Source organism: Dendronephthya gigantea, unplaced genomic scaffold (genome assembly GCF_004324835.1).
Source record: "Dendronephthya gigantea isolate DGI-Jeju-01 unplaced genomic scaffold, DenGig_1.0 000031F, whole genome shotgun sequence".
NCBI lineage: Eukaryota > Metazoa > Cnidaria > Anthozoa > Malacalcyonacea > Nephtheidae > Dendronephthya > Dendronephthya gigantea.
This window is the reverse complement of record NW_021163041.1, coordinates 1,661,945-1,679,458: the sequence shown is the minus strand read 5'-3', so window position 1 is coordinate 1,679,458 and position 17,514 is coordinate 1,661,945. Positions and strand designations below refer to the sequence as shown.

The 17,514-nt window shown below is 35.1% G+C and overlaps 3 protein-coding genes across 5 annotated transcripts; all 3 read right to left on the bottom strand.

Annotated features, from left to right (window-relative positions):
- Positions 1-36: 36 nt before the first annotated feature.
- Positions 37-3,946, bottom strand: LOC114524591 (DNA polymerase delta subunit 3-like). 2 transcript variants are annotated; one of them, XM_028545719.1, is made up of 13 exons: positions 3,876-3,946; positions 3,647-3,702; positions 2,648-2,744; positions 2,440-2,479; positions 2,288-2,355; positions 1,956-2,020; positions 1,613-1,752; positions 1,461-1,504; positions 1,195-1,267; positions 1,028-1,103; positions 734-773; positions 452-604; positions 37-188 (listed from the first exon to the last, which is right to left on the bottom strand). In XM_028545719.1, the coding sequence occupies exons 1-13, from the start codon at positions 3,936-3,938 to the stop codon at positions 96-98; spliced, it is 1,008 nt and encodes a 335-aa protein (XP_028401520.1). In that variant the 5' UTR covers positions 3,939-3,946; the 3' UTR covers positions 37-95. The 2 variants fall into 2 exon arrangements, with proteins under 2 accessions (XP_028401520.1, XP_028401519.1); XM_028545718.1 differs by lacking the exon at positions 37-188 and having other exon boundaries at positions 265-604.
- Positions 3,947-4,732: 786 nt separating this feature from the next.
- On the bottom strand, positions 4,733-7,109 carry LOC114524612 (transmembrane protein 256 homolog). Its single transcript, XM_028545751.1, has 5 exons — positions 6,948-7,109; positions 6,321-6,361; positions 6,041-6,121; positions 5,576-5,619; positions 4,733-4,932 (listed from the first exon to the last, which is right to left on the bottom strand). Exons 1-5 carry the CDS (start codon positions 7,066-7,068, stop codon positions 4,833-4,835), a joined length of 387 nt encoding a protein of 128 aa, XP_028401552.1. The 5' UTR covers positions 7,069-7,109; the 3' UTR covers positions 4,733-4,832.
- Positions 7,110-7,405: 296 nt separating this feature from the next.
- Positions 7,406-16,326, bottom strand: LOC114524564 (dixin-like). Of its 2 annotated transcripts, none has more exons than XM_028545679.1 (15): positions 16,018-16,326; positions 13,357-13,486; positions 12,961-13,083; positions 12,483-12,714; positions 11,735-11,866; positions 11,180-11,399; positions 10,577-11,020; positions 10,222-10,326; positions 9,955-10,038; positions 9,754-9,855; positions 9,542-9,601; positions 9,238-9,292; positions 8,876-8,966; positions 8,242-8,350; positions 7,406-7,795 (listed from the first exon to the last, which is right to left on the bottom strand). In XM_028545679.1, exons 1-15 carry the CDS (start codon positions 16,174-16,176, stop codon positions 7,655-7,657), a joined length of 2,187 nt encoding a protein of 728 aa, XP_028401480.1. In that variant the 5' UTR covers positions 16,177-16,326; the 3' UTR covers positions 7,406-7,654. The 2 variants fall into 2 exon arrangements, with proteins under 2 accessions (XP_028401480.1, XP_028401481.1); XM_028545680.1 differs by lacking the exon at positions 16,018-16,326 and adding an exon at positions 14,171-15,996.
- Positions 16,327-17,514: the final 1,188 nt, after the last annotated feature.

Below are 17,514 nucleotides of genomic sequence, written 5' to 3'. Positions count from 1 at the left end.
TTTAAAATCGAATTTTCTTTACCTCTTTACTTCATTTCTTTTTTTGTTTTCGTTTTTCTATTAAATATATTGATTGGGATGTTCTTAGTGAATATTTAGTAAATGAATGAAACATATATTCTAACTATTCTTGATACTAACAACGCGGTACTTACATTATTCTGTTTTTGAGTTTGTCGCAATTTTTTTTTTTTCTTTTTCACCTGTGATAAGAACTCTCACTTGTTAAACCAAATGTGAATGTCATGTGTATAAAACCTCAGGAAGAGGAGGTTATGAAGGGACTACGTATACCATCGAACATTAATTTGAATGAATTTTTGAAGCAAATTTTCTAATAATCTTTGCTACTGAAGACTCGTAGATATATGAATGTACAATGGTCGAGTATACATAAGCCGCAGAACTCACAAAATTGGAAGATTTCACGTGACTGGGATACAAAACTTAATTTACCTTTCTTTGGGCTTGACTTTCTCGTTTCAAAATCTTCTTCAGGCTTGTCAACAACTTTTGTTTTTAATGCATCGTCATTTTCTCTTGCTTCAACATTCTTCTCTTCATCCGTCTCTGCGCTGTCATCCTTTGCTAATGTATTGCCATTCTGCGAGAAATGGAGGTCATATAGTTGATCGCTCCGAAACGCCTCCCATTTATAAGCATTAATATTGCAATTATAGAGTTGTTTATACATAAATAGGCAATGAAACATAAGTTTATAGCAAAAGCAAACCTTAACATTGCAATTAGAAGGAATACTACAGGTGTCAGATCTAAAAACACAAAAATTACAAAAAAATTGTCTTGATTGGTGCACGAGACATTTGTTTTGTCCGATATCACAGCTCTTGGCGTTCATTTACATCATTTTACAGGACATTAGGGAAAGTATATATACCATAGGTAAAAGAATTCGAAACAAACTGTTGCTTCTGAAGAAAAATCCAAATTTAAAAAACCAATCTATTTATTGCGATGATCCGGTATAAAACAAAAGGACGCTGCGATCATGTTATATTAAGCCTACTTCTTTTGTTCTTTTTCTTTATTTTCTTTCTCCTCCTCATTTTTCTCGTTCTTAACACTCACAGCCTTGACGCTTCCTAAAAGATAGAGGGAAAAATGCAGAGAAACTCCAACAATCCCAACAACAAAAAGGTGGGTTTCTTTGAATTCGAAACCATAATTCAATACCTTTTGCTTGATTTTTTGCAGTTTGTCGTGCGAAAAATGATGCTACGTCGCCTTTTTTCATAGATGTCTTTGTCTGAGAAAGAGAACGATAGTTGCATGTTACGACAGATGTTTTGGTAACCATATGAAATCAGGCAATACAGCCACGCTCCTTTCAACGCGCGCAGACAAATTAAAGCTAAAAGTTGTGGTGATAGAATGGAAGTAGCTATAACAAATTCAAACGGCTAATACTTTGCAGTGTCTTTCACTAAGTATACGCGTACTTTAGAGTTCTTTGCTGAGGTTGATGGTGCTGAGGTGGATTTAACTAGAGATAAAAATATAAAATTATATAAGATTTTCGTTCTTTCAATAATGGTACAACTGGTCCTATTTCTATACGAGCGGTGACGTCTTCGCCATAAATTGTAAATACCTTGCACTTCATTCTTAGTAGATTTTTGAAAACCATTTGACATCGGTTTTTTCTGTTGTTCGTTTTCATTTCCACTCTTTACTTCTTCAGGAATCTCCGAATTTCTTTTTGTAATGGATTTCAATGTAATATTACTCCACCTGGTGAAAGACAAAGATATGAAACAGAATTGATTTTAAGGTTGTCTTCAGAATTAAATACACTGTAATTAAGGCGGGGATATATATTTAACTGTGCAAGATACAAATCATACAGAAATTATTCAAATATAGTTATGTTTTATCCGTAGTAAATAATGGTGTGTTGAGCATGCAAAAAGACGTTATAAATGTACAACACTAACCTATTCGGTGAGTCAAGGTTTTGCCTTTGTGAATCATAGTCCGCCAAATATAATACATTAGAATCCTATAAAACATAATGTTATGTGATGGTACATGTATTTATTCATCTCTGTAACTTGTTTTTTCGTTTAAAAAAAAATTGTGTATTGCATATAGTTGCAACATTGCCTATAAAAATTGTGGGCAACATTTTCTGAAGTGTTGTAAAGGTGGAACTTTAGATCATGTATTAAACAGACCGTAAGGTATACAGTTAAATTCATTTCATTGGAACTTCTCAAATCAAAGGTTATCATAGATCAGTTATGTCTTATGGATAAACTAGTCTTACCTTTGGATTTGATTTTTGTATACTGTACACATGCAAACTGGTAATTTTGTCGTAACATTGTTTTATATCTGGAAATTAAATTAGGTGAGAATCTTTCAAATAATGGCTCTAAAAGTTAATTCATTCAACATAACAGTTTAGTATAAATGTACCTTGTAAGTCCTTCTCATGGGAGAATAAATATTTTTGAATCTAAAAGTAGGATATAATGGATTGATTCTACAGGTATAGATAGGTAAGAATGTCTTTTATAAACAACCTGACCTGACTAAAAAAACTGACTGATATAACTATAAGACCTTATAAACATTTTCTTTTCATGATTCAGCATAGTTTGTGAGTGTAACCTTATTACATTACCAAATTTCCGTTTTTATCCTTGATGAGGCCACCCACAGTATAAATAACACAAAGATTCTCATCTTTTTCATGCTGTCTCACAAAAGCATATAACATTCTGAAATGAAATAGCAACATACAATTTAACCCCTGCATTTAACACATATGTACAGAACCAGAAATATACTGTCCGTTGTCCAAATAATTATTTTGTCTTGGTTATAATGTCTAACATCTAGTAGCCATTAATAATACTGAAGACTCAGGGGACAATGTTGGAAGTACCCTGAATCAGAGGTCATCAGGCGGATTAAGGGGTGGATTAGCAATTTAGGTACCAGCAGGCATATTTTTGAAAGTCAACACTAAATATTAACAACTTCAAGTTTAACATTATTGTCTTGTTTCTGACAACAACTTACATTTTGCCAATCTATCAGATGTTTATATTTTAGGTGTGTTTTCTTCTTTAAGAAGGGCAAGGAGAATAAACTCTATTACTGAGAGCACAGTATGATGATTATTAACTTTTCTGCAGCCCTACAGTGTACACTGTGTACTGTCTAGGTATGTGACAACTTTCTTTAAAATTTCAAATTTTGTCATGTGCTCAACCATTTTTTAATCCCAGATGAGGATGGAGGAAAAATGAAATTAAAGGAAGTAGAGGAGGCTGCATAAAGATGGAGGAATTTTAAGAGGATGGATAAAGCTGTTGGAAGGAGCTGTATGCATTGGAATGTAGGACAACAAGAAAATGGATGAGGTTGTTAATTGATTTAAGGACTGTATGAGAATTAGTGATGGAATGGGAATGAGATGGATAAAGTTATAGGAAGTCAGGAAAAAAAGCTCTGCATATAGATTGAAAAGGGAGTTGATGCATGTGAAAGGCCAGCAAGTGAAGAGATGAAACTAAATGAACATTGAGGGCTGCTCATGAGAAAGAAAGATATGGGTTGAGCAAGATGAGCAGATATGGGACTACACAAATAAATTTTATTATTTTTCCTAACTTACTGTTTTGCAAGATTCACATTTACTGATAATGTTCTGCTGAGCCATTTATATGTGACCTGTTGTTTGAGAAATGGCAAAGCTATTATTTAATTAATATCCTTTAATAGATCACCTTATGTAATACAGAATAGTAAATAGACAATACACAAATAGTGAATAAGATGCAAGGAATGTTAATGTATGAACTTAAAAAACGAACACAGTTAGCCTACACATTCCTCCCACTTACAATTCGATCTTCATCTATAACAAATTCTTTTAAATTCTCCAAGTACATCTCATCGTCCGCCATCTTGTTTCTTGACGTATTTAGTTTCCCGCCATTTTTCATGACGTAATCCTGACGTAATCAAAGGTATAGGTCAGCGATAACCATGATGACAACCAATGACCATTGTTACCATCACAGGATGACCATCATCAGTGACCATCATAGTGTTGTGCGATTAAAATGTTTTGCGCGAACTTTGTGCTGACCTCCGTTCCCTTTCCTAAAATCCTGGCTACGCCTCTGGTTTTACGTGAAGCGGGGGAGGACTGAGGAGTACCAATCCCCTCATCTCAGCAGTGAAAATTGTAAACCAACCTCGCCTCTAGGGTATTTGCTCTGATTAAAAACCAATCACCAATGTTAACGAAGCCATGAGTTAAGAATACGATGAGACAAAGCACGGGCAAGGGTAAATGCTTCCGCAGACCCTGTACGCTTATTTTAACAGGCACATAACTGCAACTATGAGCTACCAAAAAATTATGGTTGTGTCCCAAACCTTAACTGATTATGCGTCTTAAAAAACTGCTCTTGATCAACCCTCCCCTTAGGTGTTGTCAGTTGAAAAACACCCGAGATTGCATGATGCTCCAAACTTTTTGTAATACAAAATTTGCTTCGTACGAGAGGAGTAAGGCTTGGCTTGCCGCACTTCACTTGTGATATTATGAGGCTCTGGCTCTGCTCAGCATTATTGCCACATAAAATTAAAAGATTGCGGATATGGATTTTTATTTGTATAACAAAAATAATCAAATTATAAAGAATAATCAAATTATCAAAAAATATTATTTTCTTAAAGAAAAAAACAATTACAGAACCACTGGCAGCGAGTATTTATTTCTTTTCACATTGCATTGTTTCTAATTTCTAAATGCAAAAGACGATTATAGAACGAGAGTGTCATTCAGGCATTCAAAATACCATTGATATCCAAGCAGCTATCAAAAGCATTCCACCATACGGTGCTGGTTTTCCATATTTCTTATTCCTTGTTAATGCAGCAGTGTAAAGACTAAAAAAGAGACAAAGATACATTCCTGGATATTAGTGAAACTCTGGACTTACATTATCCTACAAATGAGGTATATACCGTCATATATGGAAGGGAAAACCAAATGTTCACGTGCGAATTAAAGACGGGATCTCCAGGCTCAGGGATCAGGATGACCACGGTTACGAAAGATGTTGGCTCCAAGATAATTATACTATAAACATCTTAAGAGGTTGTTGCGGAAAGTTGCAAAGAGTTGCAAAGAGAGCCGTAGCCAGGCGCGTAAATTGATAAAGATTCCTTTTGTTAAACTCATGACGGTGGAAGACTTATATATAACAATATTTATTAACGAAAACTTATACAACTTACAAGTAACAGTTCCAATTAACAACTAACTTAAAAACTACATGAAACAAAAACTTTATACTGCTAGTGTTCATGTGATCATGACACGTGTTCACAGATAGACTGACGTCATCGGAATATTAATGTTTATCTTTAATATCTTAACACCTTTTATGCCGAGGAGTTTTTCTTTTCTTAGTTTTTACGCTTTATGAATGGGGAATACACAGCCAACTGAGTGTCTAGCTATGAGTCATTACTGATGACAGGAAATTGCAAAAATAAAAACCACGATGAACTTGTATATAATAATCACCTTCCACAGAACAGTAACTGTCCAGAAATAAAAAGAGACCCAACCTACATGTCAAACAGAATATTGGATAAAGGTACTGAATTAGAATTTTTAAAAATTGAGAACCCAGGGGCTGTTTACAAAATATCATTACGTAAATTAAGCCAGGTGGGGTGTTTCAAGGATTAATTGCCACATCTTGACAAAGGGGGTGTAGGACTGTCACAGAAAATGCTGTTCTTGCATAAGTAAAACCCTATTAAAAATATTGCTAACTGGATGTGTTTTTCTTCATGCAAAAGAATTTGACATCTGCAAAACTGCATTGGGACTAGTAGGTAAAGTGATCCTGTGAGGGAAAGAGGGTAACAACCTTGAAAATTGACCACTGTATATAGGTCCATTCACCTCACATTGTTTGACTTTCTTGTCTTATTTCTCTGCCCTAAATGTTACATTTTATGAATAAATTTCAGAATTTCATACCAAAGTAGGTCTTTTCATTAAAGGCATTGCAAGCAATACAACATTATGGAGTAGGTGGTATCGGTTGGCAGAATCAAAGCTCTAAAAATAGAAACACTATTTCACAAATATAGCACATATTGTGCATGCGATGATAAACATTTGGTTTCCTTGCTAACACTGATATATTCTACTGAACATTACCAACATAATAAAATAACTCTATGATTGTATATATGTACACTTCTAACAGAATCTGTAGGCAATTAACTCTTGTTGATACCAACAACTGATATAACACCTGTTTGAATTCTTTATTCTCTGGTAGATTTAAGCTTTTTGCTATAAAAAAATTAAAAAAATTAAACATGCTTAGAACATTCATCCACCTCCATCCAAGTTGCTGAAACTGAAAGCTGGTTAAATGTTTAATGACAATTCACTTAATTATTTTTTTTCAAAAGGTAAATTGATCAATTTTGCTGCTAGCATCACTCCACCTTGTAACAAAGAATGAAGATGCAACAGGCAACCTTTGTTTCCAGTTTATTCTTCAGGTGGCTAATCAAACCAAAGTATCGAATTATAGATTTATAGCAAAATATAAGTGGATTAATTGGGTGTTAATTGGGTGTCAAATCTTGAAAGCACCTTCAGTTCCCCAGGAATGAGCATGAGCCAATAAATTCCCATGGAAAATCATATATATCAATCTAGTTTCCTATAAGATCTACACATCAAATCCCACTCATGCGAACAAACCAATCTTATAGTATAAAATTGACAAGCCAGGTCCACAGGCTAGCAACATGCAGGCCAACACCAAAATATCCTGACAATTTGTTAAAGCAGCTTGGTACTAGACAGCGCTGAAACAACCTATGCGTTTTACGTGTGAATTCCAGCCCAGCAGCCCTTAATATCTTACCATGGCTTCCATATGCTCCTAAAGCAATAGCAAGTGCACCAGAAACTCCAGCAAAAGTAAAAAACATATTTGGTCTGTGGTTATTCTCGAAAAATTGTAATAGAATACCTTTAGCATCCATATTAGTAATACCTAAACAATTTATTCGGTATTGTTTTCTAAAACATGCATATGGTCCTAAAATTATGATTGCAATTTATATATAAGAATAAGGAATTAGGAATCAGTGTAAACCCCCCCCCCCCTATCAGGAGCGGTGATCCAGAAGGTTGCCAATAAATAATGCATGCAAGTGTTACAACCATATACACGATGCGTTGAAAGGGACGCAATGGCAAAGAGAGTATTTACTAGAATTTGAAGGAACCTTGAATGTTTTGCGGTCATCATCGGTCATCGCCATTGCATGTATTACCATATAATAAATAAGACAGAAACTTGTTTTTTCTCCCAGTTATTATTAGTAAAAATATCTTCTGATTAAATTCTGGATGTAATTTCAATAGCGTAATACATTAAATACATTATTAGTAAATTTATCGTACATGTGAAAACTAAAAAAATAGAAAAAATTGAGTGGGAGAATGATCAATGTAAAGTTCTATATTTATATTGTTATTGTGTGATTCTTCGACTCTCGATATATAATTTAAATTTATTCTTGAATATATGCACATCTATAATATTTATTTCAATTAAATTCTTATTTAAATATCAGTTTCACTCCGTTTTGTTTTGAACAAAGTACTGGAATCACCATCACGAAGTTTTTCTTCATCACTGGAGTCTGAAATCCACGCCATGATTTTACCCTCCCATCCTGGGATAACGTCGTCGTCATTAATGAGCTAAAACAGATAAATGGAAGCTAGTTCGTTCATCAAAAGAAAATCATTTTGTCGAGCATTTTGCAGTCTTTTTCACGGGACGGTTGTATATAAAAAAGTTAACTTTTAACTATAGTTGTAGACAACTTATAGTGAAAGAATTGGCCAATCACGATCGTGGATTATGAAACCGAAAAAATATTTTTTTTATGCCTTAGTGTAGTAAGTCATTATGATATTAATGAGGTAAGTCATCATGCATGAGTTGCTTGCACAATAAAACTTAAATGCAACGTAACATATCCCATAAATCTCATACAAATAGAAGCCTCCATCTCTTATGTATTAAATTATATTAGGAATGTGTTAGCTGTGTGTAGTATTTATTATCTCTTCAAATAATTTCAGTATACAGAATACTATTAACTCTTTCAGCCCTATGGTTTAATGATTTATTCAGTTCATACCTCTTCTCTGATAGTTCCAAATTCTGCGTCAAGAGCTTTGAAATAATATCTATATTGTCCTGACAGATCAAGTAACGACTTAAAATCGCCCAATGTTACTTCGCCAAGTCTACGGCAAAAATAATTTGTAACTGTAACTTGGAAGGTCAACTAACGAAATTTTTTTGATATTTTATCCTACATTTTGCGGACATGCAGAATGATCGACACCCAAAATTCATACCAAACCCATCTATTAAAGATCAACTCCCAATTTAACGTAGTTTCGTAGTAAAAAAATAAGGACGAAAGTCACAAAACAGCCTATATCTTCGCATGCACATAGACGAAAATTGTCCTAATTAAAACAACTCATACGAAAGCATTAAACGTTTATTGCACGTTTAAGTTAAAGTTTTCGCTAAAATCTATTTTATTGTTGGCGAACTTGGTTCAGGGATTCAATTTTGCCCGACTGCAATCCGCCTGTTCTTAATCAACTCGGCAACGAGGTAATGTTAAAAATGCCCGTTACAAGGGACTCCAGGAGACGAGTGAGGGCACATGATATGTGTGGGTATTTTGAATGATATTTGTGAAAGTCGCAGGCGAAAATATTTTCCTTAAATACAAAATTTCACTAAACAACAATTACCTTTTTGAAATTATCACAACAGATGGTGTAGGCGACCACGATGGTTGGTATGTAATCCGTGTTACATCAGTGCCAGTGGATTTTGTAACATCTAAACACATTTGAGATATTCTGATCAAACCCCGGCATTCATGTGTTATGGTTTATGACTAATAGTGGAGAGAGAGGGAACTAGACGAGGAGACAATGCTTACAAACAACATCACAAACAACATGAAAAACATCACCAAAAACCTTAACCCTGCGGACTAACGGCATTGAAGAATTTTGTGTTGCCATACTGTTCTCATTTGTCAACCACAATGAACATTATTGATATACATGCATGCAGAAACTGGATTAGATATTAATTAAACACCGACCCTTTTCTCGAGGACTTCCGATACCATTTTGATAATTGTTATTTCTCGGTGATGCCTGTGGATAACAAAATATGCAGTGAAATTACCAAACATATAGCTCTTCACTTTTGTAACTAAAATTAAAAATCTTGCATGTTATTTGCCGGGTTTACGTGTCGGTGTGTGCGGTTGACAATTCTATTAATTTATATTCCTCTTACATGATTTGGTTTGATTGAGCAATGATTTGGTTTATCGATCGTGTTATCCACGCAGTATTATTTCAAGATAGAGTGAAAGAAAAATTAAAGGAGTTAAACTGTACCTTGATAACATCATTGGTAGGAAACTGTACAAAACCAGTGTCAATCATGTTGGTTAATGTCTAAAGAGTAAGAATAACCGACTTGTCAAAAATCGACCAATTGACTTGATTGACTTCATGGAAATAACTTTCGCAAAATAACTGTTTTTACAGTGGGTCAAAACAAATATACGATTATAAATAAATTATTGAGCTAGCAAATACTCTTTCACCTCTTCTAACATATCCAGGGTGTGACGCTGAGGATCCTGGCTGGAAAGAGAACTTCTCAGCCTTAGTAAGCACTGCCTCACTGTATCCATTCCATCAATTTTCTAGAAATGACGAGTACCAGTTACTATTTTGATCTTTATACAAGGACTTATCATAATACTAAAATTCAAAATTAAAACAAAAAGTAAACACAGACTTACCGATCTTTCTTGCTCTCGTAGTACTTTGTTTTCCAACAAAGCAACTCTTCGATCTTGATAAGTTATCCTGTTCGATAACTTCACCTAAAGAAAAACACATTTACAACTACATATAGCTTGGATTTCATAGATTAGTGTGCCTCGTTTTACTCTTCACAAGAGCATATAAGAAAGAGGAAGAAAATAGGTTCAAACAAAATTAACGAAAGCGTGCGTTGTGTATTGACTTTATATGATGCAAACAAACAGTGTAACAATGAAGGATACCTCAGACGCGTCGACAGATTTGAGTTTTTGTTGAAGTTCTTTCACTTGCGTTCGTAAAGCTCCTGCGTTCACTTCGTGTTTTTTGATTTTTGCACGAAGGTCCTTCTAAATTGACATGACATAGTTCATTTGGTTAGAATGTAGTTCAATGCAGTTATTTTAACTGGACAAAAGTTAACATGCAAGCGCTGCCAGAAAAATTGCATGCGTTGACCGACGGCGACGATGTGATTCGTTGTTGAGAACGAAGATGTTTAACAAGGGCGAAAATCACCTTTCTATAGTCTCTGCGTGCAAAAATCACATCAAAATCTTGTATTAATATTTAAGAAAAAATGCCGAAACCGTACAATACCTCAATGCTATTTACATCAGCTACTTTTGTAAATGCTTTATCAAGTTCTTTTTTCTGTTGATCAACTTGATCATCTTTCGATGCAAGTTGAGAACGAAGAAGGGCGATCTCTCGATCTCTTTCTTCCAATATTCTTTGAAGTTCATCTTTATCAGAATTAGTAGTCTGATGTGAAAAACCAAGTTTCAACAACTCAGCCTTTAGTTTCATCATGACCTGTTCCTGGTCCGTCAGACGAGTTTGCAAACCTTGTTTGATTCCCTGAAGATTGATACATTCCTCCCTCGTTCTGTTCAGCTCATTTTTAAGATCATCGTATTCAGACGATCGTTGGTCCAAGCGAGCATTCAGAATTGTTATTTGTTCTTGCAGTAACGTCCCATCTAGAGAACTGAAGTCTCCTTCATCTCCTGATTGCTCCGTCTCTGGTTCTTGATTTAGCAGCTAAAAATGTAGATGATCCATTTGTAAAAAACATTTAGTATTTTAACAAACTTTAACCGATTTTACATGTTTGCATGTTTGGAAATGGAAAAAGATGAGCTCAGGTCTCAAGTTGAGGGTTTTCATGAAAACTAGCCTCAGTTTTACAAGCAAACTCACAAGATCTTGTAAAGCTATCAACTTCTTGCGCGTTTCTTTCACATCTTCCTCCATAATACCATAACCTTCAACAATCTCTTTCCACTGTCTACAACCAATGGCTACTCTTTTCTTCAGTGCTTTTCCACCATCACCAGAGTCTGTGTTTCCCAACCCACTTTCCCTGTTCTCTGCTGGTGAAGTGCTTTTACGCAATGCATCAATCCGTAATTTTCCTGTCCTGAAAGGTAATTCCTCTTTATTGAAACTTTAATAACTTGAATAATTTTTGCATGGTCGAGTAGACATTGATGCATTTTACTGTTCGCTTTAATACCTATTAAAGCTGACTTACTCGGCGATCAAAAACTACTCTCGCTATGCCATTAATTTTCATTCATCCTTTGCACTAGCTTTATATAATACGAACACGCATCATGCATGAAAATTGAACATTAAAAGTAAGAAGGGTAATCGTCACTTCGGAGCGACGAGCTTTAGAAGAATACAATCCATACAAACATTTCTAAAGAGATGATGTAATGCATACATTAAACCAATAGTCGTCTCATTTACCTTTTCACAAGTTTATTCGGTGGACCTCCAACAGGAATTTTTGTAGACATGGACTGGTCAGGTTGTAACGCTTTTGGTTCGTTGCTGTCAATACTTGATGTGCTTTCACTTGAATTTAAAAGTTTACTCGGCCTAAACAAACATGTGGTTTAAATTTACCTACAGATCTGTGTAAACGATGTTTAATTAAACTGCCAATTGCTGAATTGTGTACAAACAGATGGATTAATTTAGTTTGTGACGTCATGTAATGTATTGCGTGCTCAGTGACGCCACATAACTCTGTGGCGAAGTTAGAAATTGGTCAATTCGAAACGGAAGTTAGGAGTTTTTCAAATATTTGATGAACTGATAAATTTGAGCAAATGAATTACTCGATATTTTTCGGAACGCTTCTATTGCCGCGACTGTAAGCATTCCACGAGTTATTAAAAATAGGTACGTGTTACGTACGAGGTAATCAATATTAAAAAAGATCTCATTCTAAAAGTGGAACTTGATAATTCTATCCAGAAACATGCAGGGACAGATCTTTCTTTTTGAGATACTTTGAGGTAAAATGTCACTTTGGTCCCAGCCCCAAGGTACTTGAGGACCGAGCATGGGTTGAAATCAACGATTTGTTTGGCCGACAGAATAGATTTGTAAACAAGTGGTGTCAACTAATAAGGTATATAGAAGGTAGGGTGGAAAAATACGATTTTTTGGTACTTACATTTTTTTTAATCAAACGCGGCTATCCACTCACCTGAACCGTGATCCCTTATAAGGTGTTCCAGCACTTGCAGCAGCTCTGCTGACGTCATGAAGAGCTGCAGCAGCATCGGCAGCAACCGCTGACAAAGATGATTCAGACCTTCGTATACGACGTCCTGGTCTTGCGGGCTCCGGTGCAGCACTTCGGACACTACTTGGTTTGAAATGAGCAGCTAACGCAAGTATTAAACGCATTATTGCTTTCATATTTCCACTGACAATATCTGAAACAAAAGTCAAAGAATTTGTGCTTCGTCAGTGAATTGAGAGAGCTTCCACGGATGTTGGTGAAGAAGTCTGGTTTCAAACATTTGGCATTCATCCAAGTTCTGAACTTTTAAAATTTTAATAACATTTAACATTTTAAAAATACGTTAATAATGTTAAAAATAAGAAATATAGAAAAGAAAATTCGATTCAAAGTATGATGGTTAATTGTGGCGTAGAAAAATATGTAATTTTCGTACTACCTTTCGCAGTAACATGATGAAGACGTATTTTTCTTGCACTGATAAAGAGAAGAATCTTCTCAACATTGTCTTTCATTATTAGTGGGGATGCAGGCTCTGGATCTATCTCAATTTTTTCTCCGGCTAAAAAAATAGAGAGATATCCTTTAGCTTTTGGACAGAAAAGTGAAAAATGAACATCCTTCGCAAATGGCCATTTCGGCATTTGTTTCGTGAAGGAAATCTGGTCCCCCACTCCCCCGAACAAGAGTGACCACACAACTGACAAATTTCCAGTACCAGTAAAAAACAAATTGGGATATTGCTCCTGAGCGTGGCAAAAGGGAATATAAATTTTATTGGTGGAAAACAATCAGTACATCATCACAAAGGTCAATAAGATAGTACTACACTTACCAACCACTTCAATAAGCTGTGCTAACGCGACTCCATCTTGCATATCACGAGCAAGATCTTCGATAACTTTACATCCCGGGAGTTTTTTTAACTGAGAATTTGTCCATGCCACATACGCCTGCATTTGTTGCTAAAATATTGTTAAAATTCTCTCGTTATTTCGAATGTCGTTATGCTGGTGTGGGCCGCAGTGCATGGGGGAGTTTAAACAAGGGCGAGGTTTGACACGACGCAAGACACAGTTCAAGTGAATTATTTTCTCACAACACATGCAGCTTCTTATCTTAATAATAAACAATAACAGCATGAGAGCTGAAAGCGATTCGTGCCAGAAATTTACCGGTCACTACACTTCACAAATCAGGCTTCTTGTGGCCAATATTTACTCGATGATTATATTAGAATTGTACCAAATATTATGCATGAAAATCACTACCCTATAATCTACTCCATATTGTGCATGAACCAGTATTTGTGCATGAACTAGTACATTGAACCAGTGTTATTGATCAGACCATATACCGAGCTCACGTATTACAAAAGCGTGTACAAGCAGTAAATACGACATCACCCTTATATAGCAAAATGCGAACTACCCATAAGTAAGATACTTGTTCATACTATAAACTTTAGAACTCGTTGCTTTACTAATGTCAGGGATCAGGGAACAACAATGCATATTTAGCATCATTCTTATCTATATAGACAATAATTAATCACCGTCGAAAATGAACTCTGTTTATCTTAATGTGCTGCGAGTTTAGTCAGTTTTCTAAATTTCTATCGTATTTTTAAAAGTTGAAAAATAATTTACCTTTCACGTAATCGTTGGCTGAATCAAAGTACATATACTGAATTGAAACAATATAAGAAATCAATTGGCAATTCCATGCATACTTATGAAGGGACTAAGCTGTCAAAACCTGAAACAATTGACGCTAAATGTATTTGAAAATAGCCCTTGTGCTCAAATTGTTCCATGCTGACATTGTCATTGAAAATCCGTCAAGGCTTTTTTTCATGGGAAAACTGCCAGATAACGGGAACCATAAAATTGACATGGATTATATTTTTGTTTACAGCAAATATTTGAGTAGGAATAATTATTTGCAAATTATTCGTCTGTGAAATGGCTCCTAGCAACAAGTGGTTAATGACCATCGCATAGTCACAGAGTATGTATGAACACAATAAAAATTGCATAATCAGTAATTATGTCTATATATACGGGCAGCGATTCCCGTTAAAACCCCTGGAAACAGTTATCTATAAACTACACAAAGGCACGAGAGGATTTGCCTGGGTATACTCTGCCTGGGAGCAACACTGCAGAAATTGGTGAATTATGAAGTTTCAACCCAAACAATTCACTGATTCACAATTGACGATAACGAAAAAGATGGCGCATGCACGTTTCACCAGAGTGGACTGCGGTCAGAATTTGTTTAGAGAGCAAATTGAAGTTTTTTGAAAGATATTTAAAAAAGGAGGTTATTTTCTTCGTTGTGTTAAAGTATCATATCATTAGGTGATTTTCTTCTCATCCTTTTTTGGTCATTTATGCTTAATGCTCACAATGCATTGTGGTAAAATGTACATGCTGCCATATTTTTCGTTATGGTCAATTGTGCATTTCTGTATTGCTATCAAAAAGAATACAATTACAAATGTTTCTCCTTTAGAGACGCATTCTGAAATCTTTTGACAGCTCATCACGCACTTCGGACAGTTGTTAGACAATTCATTTTTAGAGTGTGCAAGCTTCAAATCTTTTGTGCAGGTTATATTTTGTTGAGCATTTATAAATATTTTTGCTCACCAACATTTAAGTATTACAAATTGCAGTTTATGAATTACCAATTTCCGCAGTGCCACTTGGATCTAGTCTTTATTTTGTTGAGGCTGTCGTGATCGTCTAAAATGTTTGTGCAAATAATCTTTGCCAATATGGTGATTGATAGGCGTAACTGTACTAAAGTCTAAACACCTTAACATCACTTCATATAATCAACACACCAATACTTTCTAATTATCCAGTCTTCTTGGTACAGTTGAGAGCACTGAGCATCTGATTTCCACAAGCATCACTTCTAACTAGCAGTTCTAAGCTGTCTATGCATTGTTACAGGAATAAATTATACACATGCATTCAAAGAGGTACACAATATTTGGACACTTACAGGTCTTCCTAAGAAGCATTTTTAACTTTCAAAAAAGTCGAGAGAATTTCAACTGGAGAAAAAATTGATATGTTCAAAAAGGGTATATATTGATATTTAAAACACCTTTACAGGCTCTCTGTGCCAGTCTGTGATAGTGCCACTTATCAAGAGCACTGAAATATTAATAATATAACCTCAATTTAATCAAGCATAAATTTCTGTATCAGAAAGAAATACATAGTACAGCTAAAACACATCAACTGAAATTGTTCTAATAACCATCTTCAAAATAGAGTCCTGCATTGTATACACAATGAACAAAATTTGCAAAACAAAATGCAATAAATACTCTTAGCCAAATCTATTATGATTGGGGATTAAAGAATTCAATTTTCATGTACTGAATAATTGAAGACACGTATTCTACAAAATAGCCTTTAATTGTAACATTTTGATACGGTAAAAATATTCTAAACGCCTAACGTATACTATAACATACCATTTTCTTAGCGTCGCTCTCCTCTGGTCGCAGTTGTTTTGATCTTGGTGAATTTCTGGGTGAACCTGACCATGATATATAGCTTGTGTCTCTTGCCTTTACATGTCTTGGAGAAGCTTCTCCGCCAGTGACAAGTGACTTATCACTTCCACTAGACATTTTAATATCCGTCTATACAATCGCCATGTTTCCGATGAAATATAATCAACTGCAATACAGGTTTTTATCAGAAATATCAAAATGAACAACACATTTACATACAAATTTCGTATATTTTTGATGAATGATATCATACAAAAGACGACGTTTCGCTCGAAAACGATTGAGGCCTGGAAACGACAACTTTAACACTGATCTCAATGATATCTGATGATATCTTGAATCGAATCAGAATCGAATCGAAGGCTCCGGGCAAAACTCTCGTTACTCGTTAGGGGCCCAAAATCCGACAATTTAGTCGTTCTATGCTTATATTTTGGTGTTCATTGACCGTGAAGACATTGAATTTGATAAGAAATTATGATAATGATAATAACATAAAATTTGCATGGCATGATTAAATCGTCAGGCTGGCTACGCCACTGATAGATATAGGAAGGATATAGGTGTTATATATGGGAGTTATGTCATGCTTGCGTCGCCTGCCAAGACTTGCTTGGAAATATTGTCCAAGGGCCTGACTCTACCTCAAATACCCTGTACCAATATACAGAATCATAGGGGGAGACTATAGTGTGTAAATGGTATACAGGCTTTGAATGCCTTTAATAAAGTTCTGTAAAAATTTTTAATAGTATGGAAAATATGTAGCAAAATAATGAATGACAACGCCCAGGTTATATAAACTTTTCAATATATGTCTAAAAGTAGAATTAGCTAGCAATTACGAGAACAACTTCTGGAGTAAACAATATAATAAGATACAGTTTGCAGTACACTATTTGACTAAATTACTTAACCGGCCATAGTATAATCATACATTATACATATCATACAATCATACATGATGCATATATATATCATACAATCATCATGTTTTTGGTTTACCAATGATAAGTTAGGGCCTGTGTACATGGAGCGAGTTATCCCGGCTAGGCGAGGTAAAAAGCGCATCACATCAAAGGCTTAACCTGATTAGTCTTTTATTATATGCAGTTTTCACCTCGCCTAGCCCAGATCAGTGGCCTAGCCGGGATAACCCCCTCCATGTAAACAAGCCCTTAGATACAGGCTTTGAGATCGAGTACTTAGCATATAAGCAGTATGATGCTTGCAGGTAAAAATGAATAGTTTTCTTTTTGTTGCAGGTCCGTTACCTGGATATTATATTGTTTATGAGTTGTCATGGGTACAGTAACCTGCAGGATACATATTTAGCGTAGATACAGTGTTTAGGTTATCGAGTTCCTATTATATATTAGAAAGGTTTTGATCGATTTAATACTCAAGCAATTTAAGCAATTTTATTCTTCACGATTCGAACAATTTAATGGCGGA

Coding starts and splice junctions, on each gene's coding strand:
- LOC114524612 (XM_028545751.1), bottom strand. CDS start 7,068: ATGGATGCTAAAGGTATTCTATTACAATTTTTCGAGAATAACCACAGA. Junction 6,122..6,320: donor AGAATAAAGAATTCAAACAG/GTGTTATATCAG, acceptor TTCTATTTTTAG/AGCTTTGATTCTGCCAACCG. Junction 5,620..6,040: donor TAATGAAAAGACCTACTTTG/GTATGAAATTCT, acceptor TTTGACATGTAG/GTTGGGTCTCTTTTTATTTC.
- LOC114524591 (XM_028545718.1), bottom strand. CDS start 3,938: ATGGCGGACGATGAGATGTACTTGGAGAATTTAAAAGAATTTGTTATA. Junction 3,703..3,875: donor TTATAGATGAAGATCGAATT/GTAAGTGGGAGG, acceptor CTCAAACAACAG/GTCACATATAAATGGCTCAG. Junction 1,268..1,460: donor CCTCAGCAAAGAACTCTAAA/GTACGCGTATAC, acceptor TCTCTTTCTCAG/ACAAAGACATCTATGAAAAA.
- LOC114524564 (XM_028545679.1), bottom strand. CDS start 16,176: ATGTCTAGTGGAAGTGATAAGTCACTTGTCACTGGCGGAGAAGCTTCT. Junction 11,867..12,482: donor TATAAGGGATCACGGTTCAG/GTGAGTGGATAG, acceptor ATGTTTGTTTAG/GCCGAGTAAACTTTTAAATT. Junction 9,293..9,541: donor CTACCAATGATGTTATCAAG/GTACAGTTTAAC, acceptor TGTTATCCACAG/GCATCACCGAGAAATAACAA.